Consider the following 14,654-nt stretch of genomic DNA (forward strand, 5'->3'; position numbering starts at 1 on the left):
ATTATAATTGGCCATTGACAACTCAAAATGATGGAAAAAACATTAAACATAATGTTCATATATATATATATATATATATTTTTTTTTTTTTTTTCCCCTTTGTTTTTTACATGGCTTTAGTATTTTTTCACAATATGTTTATTTCATAATATATTAATTATTTGCCATTCACACATCTAAACATTACAGCAAAAAAGTACTAACTTTGCAATATAACAATGATATATAAATATATAATTTATATATAATTTTTATCTAGTAGTGCAGCAAAAATAGACATATTTTAACAACTTTAACGTTATCCAATATTAGCTGCATATCAACCATAAATATGAAATACAATATTCACAAATTTCAAGTAAATATGTACTTAATTTTTGCATTTATGAGTATCTCATTTGCTTTAATAAATAAAATTAAAAAAAATAGATTGTACTGGCTAGCATCACATGTATATCATTATATTATATTGAAACCCCCTTAATGGTTGACCACTAATTAAAATAGTCTGTTAGTTCAGGGGAGTTTGTGGTTGGGGGTGGTCTGTCTTTACATATGCCCTCCCCTCTCTGATCTGCTCACAGATGGGCCACACCAACCTTCTGTTCCAGCAGGGATCCCAACAGATCCGAGCTCCGAACAAATAATGAGAGAGAGAGAGAGAGAGAGAGAGAGAGAGGTATAGAAAGAGGAACAGAAAAGACAAATTAAAGCGAGCAGGAAGGATAGGGACTGTGATATCGTGGAGGATGAGGTGAGGAGAGAGGTGAAGGGACAGAAAAGCAGACTTGAGTCAGTAGCTAAGTACCTTGTGACCAGAATGAAACAGAAAGCCTCAGGCAGATGTAAAGAGTAAAGAAGAAAAGGAGGGGGTGGCAGAAAGGGAGGGGGAGGGAGCGGAAAGGGGGATTCGGTTTGAGAGTAAGAGGAAGGTAGAGTGAGTGAAAGAAATAAATAGAGAGCGTGAGAGGAAGAGAGAGAGGGAGGGCGGCGGTGGGGGAAGATGGTGAGCCGGTGCGGCCGTGTTGATTGGCTTGTATGAAAACACATGACTGCAGTGGGGAGCCTCTTGCTCAGGGTGAGTGGCTCTGCTTCAGACCAAACCACATTAGATGAAATGAATCCATTCCCCAGCCTGTTAAAGGAGCGCGCTGCCTGGGTTCTGAGGAGAGAGAGAAAGAGAGGGAGGAGGGGCGGATTGAGTGGCAGGAGAGAATGGGGGAGAAAGAGAGGGAAAAAAGGAGAGATGGGGGCAGGAGGAGGCCAGCACACACACATATGGTGCTAGAGAGACTGCTCGGGAGATTACGGCACATTTTAGGTCAGGACAATAGAGAGCAGTGGAGAGCCTTTACGCTGCCTTTCTGGACTCACATAACAAATGCTGCCTTGTGCTGTCTGCAGGGGCCACTGTCCAGCTCACTGCTCCTCACTACACACACAGAAAATGGCTTCAAAGCAAGAAAAGTACGGTTATGTGCTTGGTTATCTTTCTCTATTTGCATATTTCACACAGTTTTTGAATTTCATCTTCATAAAAGGTGTTTGAATTAGTTGACTGTAGCAAAACAATTATGGGAAAGTTTGTGTACTTTTGATACACAGTGGGTCTGAAAATGTTAAGTTACACTTAAAAATATAAGAAGATCATTGCTTTAGAGAACAAAATATTTTATTTTTAAGACAAGCAACACAAGCACACTTTTCATGCAAATTAATTCACTAAAAATAGATTTTTTTTTTTTTTTTTTTTATAAATGTTAACGCAAAACATGCTGCCTGTGTTTATGAGAACCAAATTTAGGGCAACTTGAATGGAATAGAGTTTGTTCAGAGCTCTAGCATAATTTGTTTGTCAATGCTATTTGGTTTTAAGTTTTGTTATCCAATCTTGTATTAACATCAAAAAAGTTTGGGTTCAGTTAGATTTTTTTTTTTAATTAATATATTTATTCAGCAAGAATGCATTTAAATATACATAGATAATGTTACAAAAGCTTTCTATTTCAAAAAATGCTGTTCCATTCATCAAAGAATCCTGAAAAAATTTATCATGGTTTCCACAAAAATGTTTAGATGCACAACTGTTTTTAACATTGGTAATAATAAATGTTTTTTTTTTGAGCAGCAAATTCAATCAAATTCATTCAAATGAATTCTGAAGGATTATGTGACTCTGAAGACTGGAGTGATGACTATCAGAGGAATAAATTACATATTAAAATATATTTAAATTGAAAAATTGAAAAAAAAAAAATTTAAGAATATTTCTGTTTTTACTATATTTTTTTATCAAATAAATGCAGCCTTGGTGAGACTTTCAAAAACATAAAAAAAATGTACTGACCCCAAACTTTTGAATGATAATGTAAGTGTCTGAATACTTTTTGCGGCACTATATGTGACTTAAGGTTAGTTTGTAGTGATCGATCCGAGCAGATGCCAGAAAGTGGCACCAAACGCGGGTGCCCTTGCCGTGGACCCTTGTCTCTCTGCCACTCAGCTACAGTGGTCACGCCAACAGGTGCTGAGACACTTTCCTCTGTCTCCTCTCTGCAGGTGGTCTGGTCTGATCTTTAGTATGACTGCACTCTGATCAGCCAAGCTGAAAGTTTCATACGTTACACCCACAGGCCGCCCACAATCCGTGCACTGACAGGCTGAGGCATACTGTGCACAAGACCTGCCTGAAATCTCCAGTTCCAATCTGATTGGCTGATGCTATGCAACACTCTGAAATCAAGAGTTCACAAATGAAGATGAGTTTTATGAACTGTTTTGATGGAGAACTAATCACTGGATTAGCTTGATAGGTCAGTGGAGTCAAATCTATGGGAAATATTCAAATATCAAAAAGTTGTGTTTGAGAGATTTTGAAAAAAGCAAACTAGGTTAGAGCAGATGTATATATTCCGCTGTATATTTCTTCTATGGAACATTAAAAAAGATATTTTGAGAAATTTCTGTATTTTTGTCAGTGGTCACCAACTTTCTTTGGTTACCAATATTTTTTTTAAATATCTTTTGTTTTCCACAGAAAAAAGAAACTTATACACGTTTGGAATGACATGAGGGGAAATGATGACCATTTTTATTTTTAGGTGAACTGTATTAAGATCAGTTGTGATTGTTCATTTTACATGCCAGTCAGACAGATCTTTCCTGCATAAGTGGGCAGCTCTTGGCCAGAATAAGATTGAAAGACATTATGCTGATTGAGTTCAATTTCTGGCTGTGTAGAGCTATTGTTCTGCATGCATTAAAGTGGCGAATGAGAAGTTTACACCACGTGAACGAGTCGAGTTGCTTTGAGAAGATCTCTTGGTCGGATCAGAGCGTGAGCTGTAATTATGATCTGTCTTTTAAGCTTGGCCTTTTTCTTGAATTGTGTTCCAGGCTGGTATCAGTCTCTCAATCCCTGTCCTTAACCCAAGAGAGTGACTGATGGTATTTATAGAGAGCTACCTTTGAAAAGGGAGTCAAGCGTGAGTGGAAATGCAAAACTCACTCATGCGGCGTGTGTCTGATTATGAAGAGATAATTCTCTCTGCACAAAATAAGTCCTCTCTCTCTCTCTCTTTCTCTCTCAGCCCTCTTTCTGACCTCACCTTTCTAAAGATTAAACACAATGTGTTTTTTATACTTCACTTCCTTGCTTTTGTTTTTGTTCTGACAGTATGAATTTTGTCTAGTCTCGTTCATCTGATATGATTTATCCTACTGTTTTTTGAGGTTTAGGTTCTCTACCCTGCTGTTTTACTTCTGAATACCTGGATAATCTCTTTTTGTATGGTTTGATGGTGTGAATTCCACAAAATATTATAAAATTTTATAAAACTGATATTGGTTAATTAGAACAGTCATTGGTTTCACAAATAGTTTTTTGTTATTCACGCTTGTCAACTTAATTCATTTAATGAATAATGAGTCCTTAATATTTAAAAAATTACATTTAATTTTTAATAGTTTGTAATAATTTGTAATATTTGTAAAAAAAAAAATAATAATAATTCTTTAATGCATAAATGCACTCATTCTTTTGTTCAACATGTTTAAGTATAAAGAGTTTAAGTAATGTGTGTGTATGTGTTTAATAATAATAATAATAATTACTATTATTATTATTATTATTATATTTAAAGGATATGTGATTTGAGTTAGTCAAGGCCAAGAGCAGTGAAATATTGTGAAATGCTGCCATCGTGGCCAAGTATCTGACTGTAAACTTATGGACTCCATGGCTAGCTTCTGCTTCTCTTTGAATAATGAGAACAAGAGTTTGTTTTCATTGAGGTAGTTGGTGTGTTATATAACTGGTGTTTTTCCAGCCTTCATTGCCTGAGGGGTGAGAGAGCGACAGAGAGAGAGAGAGAGAGAGGGATGCGTGATCAAGCTGTGTGGAGTTTTGGACTCTAGGCTCTGCTTTACGGCTCTCTGACGTCATAGATCAGGATGTTCAGCAGTCACTGTAATAATGTTTTCATGTCATCATCACCCTCTTGAAGCCCGTAGCTTAGAATTTGCACACCAAACAAAAGCCATCTCACGAGAGAGAGGAGGAGGAGTAGAATGAGAGCACTCTTTCTATCCTCCCTCCCCCCCATTCTTCCTCTCACTGCTCGTAGCTGGAGGTGAGAGTGACAGCGGGGTAAGGAGGGAAATAGTTAATCAATAGCCACAAGGTCAGACAGGCGAGCCTCTGGTTTGAGCGTTCCCTGTTAGTGGGTTGGAGCAGAGGATTTGTAGCGCTTGTAAAGGCTTAAAGGAACACTCAGCAGTTATTTGTGGTGGTGCTGATGGTCAGGGTGGCAGGACTGCAGTGCGTGTGTGAGAGAGAGAGACACCTGCTGGCCTTTGACCGTCACTGCAGCCACACAGACCCAAATCCTGTCAGAGCATTTTGGCCAAATTAGCATTACATTTAGTCTTTGCCAAAAGAGTACTCTGTTATATCCAGAGCGATTTACTTTGAGCGATAAACTTCTGTTCGCACTGTTCTGTGGGAATTGAACCCACACCCTTGCCATATTTAGCGCCATCCCTTTTCAGTTTTCAGTTTGAAGAAATCTGGAAAAAAAAAAATCTAAATCTAAAAATATAATTTAATAATATTTAACTTAGAAGCAAAATTGCATAAGATATGACTTGTTTAGAGAGAGTATAGTTTTGTTTTTTATTTTATTTTTTTTAGTAAGATTTTTTCAAAACTTTAATTCAGAAAGGATGCATTAAATTGACCAATATTATTTTAAATATAAAAATATAGATAAATAATATTACTGTTTTACTTGATTTTTGATCAAATAAATGCAGCCTTAGTGACTTTTTCAAAAAATCTTACCGACCTCAGCCTTGTGAACGGTAGGGAACAAAATATAGTGTTTATGCTTTGAAATAAGTTGCTAATGAGGTGAAAAAATGTAATTCTTACAAGTCTTATTGTTTACAAAGAACACAATTTTTCTACTCAGGATAATAATAATAATAATTATTATTATTATTTTGCAGTGATTGCAGTCAGTTGCACATTTGGTGGTGATTTAGGCTAAAATTGGAGCATGTTGTGCTGTTGTATGAATCTGGCGTTGTGGGTTCAGCACACTTCTTTTATGCAGGTACCAGGCATGCCGTCTCATCCGTGACTTACATGCTTAAACATTTCATGCGGGCTTAAGAAAGCACCCTTAATACCTGTCCCGACATCACTTCCTGAAATGCACTGACTGCTTTAACATATATAGGGCAGTATCTAACCCTCCTGAGAGCCAGAGACGCTCCCCGTCCTGTCACACACACAGCCGAGGTATTTGAAGAGCGCTTTATCAGACCGCTGCAGTGGGTGGTGGGGGAATTTTGCTGTCTGCCTCTTTTTTTTTTTTTTTTTCCACATTTGTGCCTTGGAATTTTAAGAGTGATGGCAGTAAAGTGGTCAGATGAGAGATGAAGTCCCAACATTCCCGTTCCTCACCAATTAATCCTTCCGCGTGTCGGCGCAGTGAGTTACAGCGCTGGCCACAGGGCCCCATGTTTATTTGCCAGCGAACGCAACTGTAAATCAGCCTGCAGCGGCTAAATTGATAACCTTGAATGTAAGGCCTGATACCTTTAGCAGCGTGTAATGGACACACTGATGGGGTTCAGGCATTTGTAGAGGTCTGATTGGAGTGTAAGCACACATCCATTCAGCACACATACTTCACCTCCATCATTAATGAGTTGTGCTGTTGCTGGCAATTTATGAAGATCACGGTTGCGCTTTACTTGTAAGAAACTGAGAGGAGTGTCAAAGTAACACAATCAACATGAAAGACGGAGGGGACGGCTCCTCCTCACCCACTACTGAAATGTCATCTGAGCTCTCAGTGTCTTTCAGGGCCTTGTTGAGCGTGTGAGGAGATCACAGATTTGTGCTGAAGTGCTCTCCCGTTTTTCTCTCAGCCTGACACACTCCTCTCTTTGTCTGTCCATTTTTCAGAGAGAAGAACTTTAATGGCTTCCAGGTAGAGAGGAAGAGGCAGCAGTCAAGATGAACTCGATTCCTTCGATGGACAGGCACATACAGCAGACCAATGACAGGCTGCTGTGCATCAAACAGGTGAGGAGAAAAGAACCACAGTGACACAATGACCGTCTGTTTGTCTGTCTGTTCATTGTTCCAGACTTGGCTCATATCAGGTTGCTGAATATGGTTGGTGTCTGAACTCTGTTGTCCTCCCCGGGTATTTTCCAAGCATCTCATATTGGCCGATCACTTGTTCTTGTGTGCACAAACACACACATTACATAGCTGCCTATCTATATGCAGACTTGCCATAGACTTATATTACTTTTAAATTAAGCTAACTGCACTACCATTCAAAAGATTTATTTTAAGAAATTAATACTTTTATTCAGCTAGGATGCATTGGATTGATCAAGGGTGAAAGTAAAGACATAATGTTACAAAAGATTTCTATTCTTTTATTCATCAAATAATCCTGAAAAAATGTATCAGGGGTTTCACAAAAATATTAAGCAGCACAACTGTTTTCAACACTAATAATAAGAAGAAATGTTTCTTGAGCACCAAATCAGCATATCAGAATGATTTCTGAATGATCATGTGACACTGAAGACTGGAGTAATGATGCTGAAAATTCAGCTTTGCCATCACAGGAATAAATTATATTTTAAAATATATTAAAATGGAAAACAGTTATTTTGAATTGTAATAATATTTCACAATATTACTGCTATTACTGTATTTTTCATCAAATAAATGCAGCTTTGGTGAGCTTGAGACTTTGAAAATTTACAAATAGCAATAGATGCTATTTACACTAAGTGAAAATAACATTTTCTTAGTGATAGATGCTATTTACACTAAGTGCAAATAGCTGTAGATGTGATTTACACTAAGTGGAAATAGCAATATATTCTATTTACACTAAGTGACAATAGCAGCATTTTCTTATCTTTTCTTTATATTGACAGATACTATTTGCACCATATTTATTTTTGTACATTAACAGGCTGCAATAATATTATAGTGTAAATGATTTATTAAAATTATTAAATGGATGCTGTCTTATTGGGAGAATAAAAACCCTCCCTAAACCTTCCCCTAACCCTACCCAATAAACACTTTTAATATTATTAAACACTCGTTATGAAGTATATTTCCTTTTTTAGAACATTATTTTCATTTTTATTGAAAATAAATGTCTTTCTGATATGACATGTGATGAGAAAATGGAGAAGAGAGAGCTCGGCAAAAGGCAGATTCGAACCCGTGTCGATCATGGTAAAAGCCAGAACTACGAGCCTTACCCACTACTACTGCGCCACTTATATATATATATATATATATATATATATATATATATGTATATGTGTGTGTATATGTTTTCTAAACCGTAAATCTATCAGTAGGTATCTGTACATTTAAAGCAAAGGTGAGAACCGCTTGAAAACCACTTCAAATGTGCTCATGTTTCATTATATTGGTGAGGACATTTAAAAAAAAAAAAAAAAAAATACACACACACACACACACACACACACACACACACACACACACACGCGCACACACACACACACACACAAAAGTAGGTATGACCCAATACTATATCTTTTGATTCTAGACTGATAATTGCAGTGTGCTATGTACCAGGTGTGACATTATACTTATCTTGACAGATTTATGGGAATATTTGACATACCAACTTGTATATTACAGACAGTTCAGGATTTTTCATGTCCACACAGTTTTCTGCTAGGCTTTGTTGTCTCTGCATCAATTAGGCAAGTCTTAGCGCTAATAAGATCATGTCTACAGCATGTAAGAATCCATTGAATTTCTGAGCCTATTTAATTGGTTACAAATGACACTGTTATCTCCGTTTTGCATAGCAGATTGAGCCTGATTAAAACTAAAGACAAAACGCAATCGATTGCTGCTCATTAATCATATTGATATGGCACATTTAGTGTGGTGAGAGTTGTCGGTTTTGCCGCCAGGACTGTTGTCCCAGTGAGCTCAATTTAAGCAGAGACAGTATTTGTATTTGGAAGTATACTTTATCATTTTATTTTTTTCCCCTGATGTCCACATATTATTTTTTATCAAGGTTTTAGCACCAACATCAGTAATATAGTTTTACACAACTGTTTTTCTGACCCTTAAAAATAACCAAGCAGTTTTTGCTACTGTACCTTTAAGACTTCCATTTGTAAAGGACCTCTGCATCTACAGTATATGTAAATGTCAATATGTGGACAATTTCTAAACGTTCCAATGTTTGTGTCGTCAATATGTCAAAAACCTTATACTCTTTTAATCTAATAGGGGTGTTTCCTTTCCTCTCTGCCCCGTTTCCCTCCTTTCATCATTCTGTCATCCTGTCACTCAATCATACGCCTGCCTGTCATACAATCTATTCTTCCTCCAACTTTACTCAGTTGGTTATAATGACAGAAGTGTAAAACATTATGTCCAATCTCATGACTAACACCCACATGAAGCCATCAGCATGTTGTGATTGTAATGTCGATCAAATGGACCATTTTCTCTCTTGACTTCTTTGACTTATTCTATTCTCATACAACCAGTCTCTCGCACTGCCATCTGAGTTTCATTTACAGAGCCCTTCCTACAGAATTCCTCTGTTTTCTCATTGCGGGCTTCCTCACCAGCAGTTAAAGCCCGCACGCTGAGCAGTCAGCAGCCAATAGCTGTCAATCACACAAAATGAGATCCTCTTCTGTCTGAGAAGAGCAGACTGACATCACAATCAACTCAAGGAGAACTGTTGCATTCAACAGAATCTCACACTCTCCCAAATTAATTTTCCTACAATTTTGTTGTTCAGTTTAACTACTTATTAAACATTGAATAGTGGCCCCGTTTCTTTTTCTTATTTGTGCAGCTTCAATTTATTCTGCTAACTAACTAAAACTGAAACTCTTATCATTCACATTGTTTACCTTTGAATGCATGATAAACGATGATCAGAACAATTCTCTTGGCTCATTCTCCATCAAGAACATGAGGAGGAATTTAATGATTAGAAATAATAAGTGAAACATGCCACAGCGACTCAGTTTAATTAGAGTCTTTCTTTTCTCTTTTCTTCTTAAGCAAGAAGAAATTATCATTCACATGGAACATGAATACAAATTTGCTGAACTTATTCTGATGCTGGAGGAGGCAGTTATTCATGGTCCATGTCCCGTGTAGGACTGATGAAATGAGCTCGTGCTCAGGGATTTCCTCTGACAGATTAGTTGATGAGAGCAATTGCCCTTAAGATTTCGAGATCCTGACCCCCCCCCCCCCTCCCCCCCTTTTTTTTTTTTTGTCTTTTGTCTGAGTGAAGTCTTGAATGTGGTTGAATAATTTGGAGATTTCTTTGGATAAAATTACCTAATATGTTTCATTTACTTAATTTAGTATATTAAATTTAGTATATTTAGAGTCATATTCTGTACATCTTATTATATACAATATAATATCATATTATATGTGACCCTGAACCACAAAACCGGTCATAAGTCGAACAGGTATATTTGTAGCAATAGCCAACAATACATTGTATGGGTCAAAATTATCGATTTTTCTTTTATGCCAAAAATAATTAGAATGTTAAGTAAAGATCATGTTCCATGAAGATATTTTGTAAATTTCCTACCGTAAATATATCAATTTATTTACTTTAAGGTGAATAAATTGAACTGATCAACTTTAAAGGTGATTTTCTCAATATTTTGATTTTTTTTTTGCACCCTTAGATTCCAGATTTTCAAATAGTTGTGTCTCGGCCAAATATTGTCCTATCCAACTTTCAGATGATGTATATATCTCAATTTCAAAAAATTGACCTGGTTTTGTGGTCCAGGGTCAGATATGTTATAATAGTCTACTTGTAAAAACTGAAAAATGGAAAACTGGGCATTTTCTAGAAATTGTATTGTGATTTAAATATTTTAGTGAAGTGTTTCAAGAAAAAAAAAAAAAAAAAAGTATTAATACAAATTTGTTTTGTTTTTTATGATGATGATATCAGTTTTTTTGACTTGTCCATTTCTGAAAATCCTACATTTAAAATACCCTCATATTTCCAGGTTTTCCATGTATGTGAACTGTGTCTGTAAACGTCATGTAAATATTGTAATGCTTGCTTCACACTTGTAGTTCGGTTCGTTTGGTCCGGACCAAAAAAAAAAAAAACGTTTAGTCCTGGTCCGATTAGCGTCCAGATTGCCAATTTTATCACCGAACCAAAAGATACCGAACCTAAAGGCATAGGGATGCGTTCACAACCTGATTGGTCGGATTTTATGACATATTGCCTATTTTGAGACGGAACTTACCGAACATCCAAAACAATGCTGTGTGCTGAGGTAAATGCGCTTGTGTGTGTGTAGCCTGCATATGATGGTATTTTGGCCAGCTGGGAACTCGTGAAGAGCTTATAAAATGTGTAAAGGAGTCAAAACAGCGGCGGGGATCCCTCCGTCACACACACAAACGATCTGCTGCGTGGAGACACGCATCTGATGCTTGTGATGGGCAAACTCGCGGCTATGACGAGAAAAACCGATATGCATGAGGATTCTGTCCTTTTTAGGTTCTCATCTTCCTGTTCATATATCATTCGAACTGCACCAGAGTTCGTTTGGTGCGCACCAGGGTTTGGATAACAGCGTTCACACATGTTCAGATGAACCTCACTAACAGAGCAATCAAACCAAACATGACAAGTGTGAACACACACTTGGATACTATAACTGGCCTGGGAAAACAGCAAGAAAAATCTTCCGTTATACTGCCACTTTGTTTTTATACAGTGATTTGCAGTATGGATGATCAGAAGTGTAGATGTCCAGACCTGGTCACGCAACATGATTTAATGCCTCTGGAGTGACTGTTCACAACACACAGAGCTGCCCTGAGGTGGAGAGGTCCTGTTTGGACACCGTGTGCTTGGCAGGGGAAAGGTGGAGTGCTGAGATTTGGCCACTGTTACGTTAACACCTGTGTTGCAATCCTGCCAAAAAGCCTTCATTGCTGACACACCGCTCTGAGTGCCTACCATCACAACAGCGAGCTTTTCATCCCCTCCTCTCTTTCCTCATAATCATGCGGTTGTACCCTGACATCAGAATGTTCCCTTAAACAAAGAATTGCCTTCCTCAAAATGGACTTTTTTTTTTTTTGTGGCGAGAGGGGGAACGTTCGCTACCCGCATATCCCTTATGCTGTGCAGGATTTACTCAGCAGGGTTCTGCGGCAGTAGACATTGGCTCTTTGTCAGATGAGCTCTTTGTCAACACACACACCAAAGCCGCTCATTCAAATGGCGACCTCTGCCGCCCTTGGAAGACAATGCCGCTTCCTCGCTGCAAGCCGGGGAAGAGGAGGTGTCCGTCGGAGTATAATGGTCTTCAAAGTGCACAGTCTCCTCCTCAGAGCGGCCAAACATTGCCGGAGCATTAAACGTGCAAAGGCTCTGAAGAGGGTGTACAGATTGCTCGTTTGTTTAAATTTCCTGTCGTGTCTTGTGCGCCACCAGTCGCTGGAGAGTTTAGGTGGGGGGAGGGCAGTCCTGAGGGGAGGATAAACAACCTCGACGCTCAATAAATAAAAAAAATCGTAGGGAAAAGAGAATAAGCCTTTTCTCATTCAATTCTGCCACAAAGCCCGCCCTCTTGTGCACGCCTTATTGGCCGGCCTGCTTGACTATGGCTTTCAGAGGTGCAGATCTATTACATCTTAGTGGACAAAAGATGATGAAGAGTCTGGATTAGGACGTACTGCGGTGTGTGAGGAGGCCTTGAAGCACACTGAGCTCTTTGTCAGAAGAGTGGATCTGTCCCAGAATGCACAGCTGCGTTCAGACCAGGAGGCCTTGGGTTACCGGCTGGGTTCTTGCAGGGCTGTGCAGATGCACCAAGTCCATGGGCAGGGGGAGCTGGTGCACTTGGCTGACTGAAATATATATGATATTTAAAAATATGAAGCTCATATTAAAATTAAAAGGATAATTAACCCTGTCATCATGCTCACTTCATCTCTGTATGACTTTTTATCTTCACAAAATAATTTGAAAATGTTGTTAACCAGTCAGTTTTGGTTACTGTTGACTTCCATTGTACAGGTTTAGAATGACAAGAGGATTCCCTTTAAGAGAAAATGATTTTTTTTTTTTTTTTAGTTTTATGGTTTTCTAAATCATCGTTTTGTGGACATTTTTTTTCTAGGTGGATGAACTTACTGATGCTAATCCCTAAATTCCTGCATGTGTCTCTGTGTAAACAGAAAATTATGATATTTACATGCCAACACGTGTCATGTTTAAGTTCTATGGTTAAAAACGTCAATATATTAACCATGCGCTATTTGATTTCTTCTCTTCAATCAGCACTTACAGAATCCGGCCAATTTTCAGACGGCGGCCACAGAGCTGCTGGACTGGTGCGGAGACCCACGAGCCTTCCAGCGGCCCTTTGAGCAAAGCCTTATGGGATGCTTGACGGTAAGCCAGCAGCTGCTCAAGTCTTGTCCTCATGTCAGGGGCCAGTGACGAAGGTTAAAGCAACAGTCACGCTTCATGTGTCCCTCTGCCCACCCACATATCTCTCTCTGTTTTTTTCTTTCCTCCTGTGACCTCTCCTTTTTTATATGTATATAAAAGAGACTGGTGTTTAAAGGTGGTTTAATTTTTTTTTTTTTTTTTTTTTTTTTTTTTAATGTTAAAATAATTTCTACTCTCTCAATAAGCTAAAGTAATGGGCTGATTTCTCCCCCAAAAAAAACTGTTTGTGAAAAACATTTTTTCAAATTGAATTCTGTTTGGTGATGCTAGTGGTGCAGAACATACAGTAGGTTGAAAAGTAGTCCCCTGTCCCACATTCTCCATGACAGTCATTGATTATGGCACACTGCCAGTGTTTAGCACCTTCAGTCTGATTCAGGCCTCCAGTCCAGGTGCTTTTCATGGGTGTACAGACATTTTCCATTGATTTTTCACTGGACTTATTTCAGTCTCACTCGCACTCTGTGATCTAAATTCCTCAGATAATGATTTACTGGGAGGCTTTGAGAATATGTTTGATCTAGCTAGACTTACATCAGGTATCTTTACTGACATCTCTTTAAAATAGCTGCCATTATATATCCTAGATCACTGGTTCTCAACCAGGGGCCACAGCAAACTTCCAGGGGGACCCTTGTAAGTCTTAAAATTATTTAAATTTAGTTATATTAACACAATCTTAATTAAAATGCAATCTAAAAAAAATCAGTATCAGACTGATGTTGAATGATAAAATAACCTGATAATATTCATACATTAGATGATAGAGTGCAAAGTGCGTAATTTAGGACACTATTCTAGATTAATATTGAGCTTTGTAACTAAATGACAACTTTTTGTCAACGTCATTTTTATTCTATAAATACAGGCCTGCTCTGTAAACCCCATATTTAATATTCCATTAAATTACTGATTGAACCCCTTCATAGCTTTTTTCAGTTTTAATGAATGAACATACAAGTACCGGTCAAAAGTTTGGAATAATTTTTTTTTTTTTTTTTTTTTTAATGTTTAAGAGCATAAGTCCCTTAAGCTCTTAAACAGTAAAAACTGTTTTCATTTGATAATAATAAGAAGAAATGTTTCAGTATATTAGAATGATTTCTGAAGGATCATGTGACACTGAAGACTGGAGTAATGGCTGCTGAAAATTCAGCTTTGCCATCGCAGGAATGAATTACATTTTGAAATATATTAAAATAGACAGTTCTTTTAAACTATAATAATATTTCACAATATTACTGAAATGTAGCTTAGTTGAGCATAAGAAACTTCTTTCAAAAACAAAAAAATCAATTATTCCAAACTTTTGATGGTAGTGTACATGCTGTTTTATGTCACAGCTCAAGATAGTCACTTGTTTGGCATTTTCATGACATAATTTTTTGATTAGTCACATGGCATTAGCTCTAAACAACCTGGCTGCATCACAAACTTCCAGGGTTTTCTGCACCAGCTGTGCTACTGCCCTTGAGATGAATGTGAATGTTAACGGACAGCTTTCTCCAGGTATTCCAGACCTCCTTGCTGTTGCACATCTCTGACAAGCCTGAGTTTGGTTCAGCCTCCCTCTCTGCA

The 14,654-nt window shown here is 37.7% G+C and overlaps 1 protein-coding gene across 7 annotated transcripts in view; it reads left to right on the forward strand.

The window, feature by feature from the left end:
- Positions 1-14,654, forward strand: part of zmiz1a (zinc finger, MIZ-type containing 1a) — a 149,315-nt gene that overhangs the window by 96,792 nt on the left and 37,869 nt on the right. For 6 of the 7 annotated variants that reach the window (XM_051917624.1, XM_051917627.1, XM_051917629.1 and 3 more), the window contains 2 exons: positions 6,476-6,595; positions 12,903-13,016. In XM_051917624.1, coding sequence (XP_051773584.1) covers positions 6,527-6,595; positions 12,903-13,016 — 183 coding nt within the window. In that variant the 5' untranslated portion in view covers positions 6,476-6,526. Of the gene's footprint in view, positions 1-6,475; positions 6,596-12,902; positions 13,017-14,654 lie in introns of those variants that run through there. The other variant, XM_051917630.1, reaches the window with a different exon arrangement.

Source organism: Ctenopharyngodon idella, chromosome 13, assembly GCF_019924925.1.
Source record: "Ctenopharyngodon idella isolate HZGC_01 chromosome 13, HZGC01, whole genome shotgun sequence".
Lineage (NCBI taxonomy): Eukaryota > Metazoa > Chordata > Actinopteri > Cypriniformes > Xenocyprididae > Ctenopharyngodon > Ctenopharyngodon idella.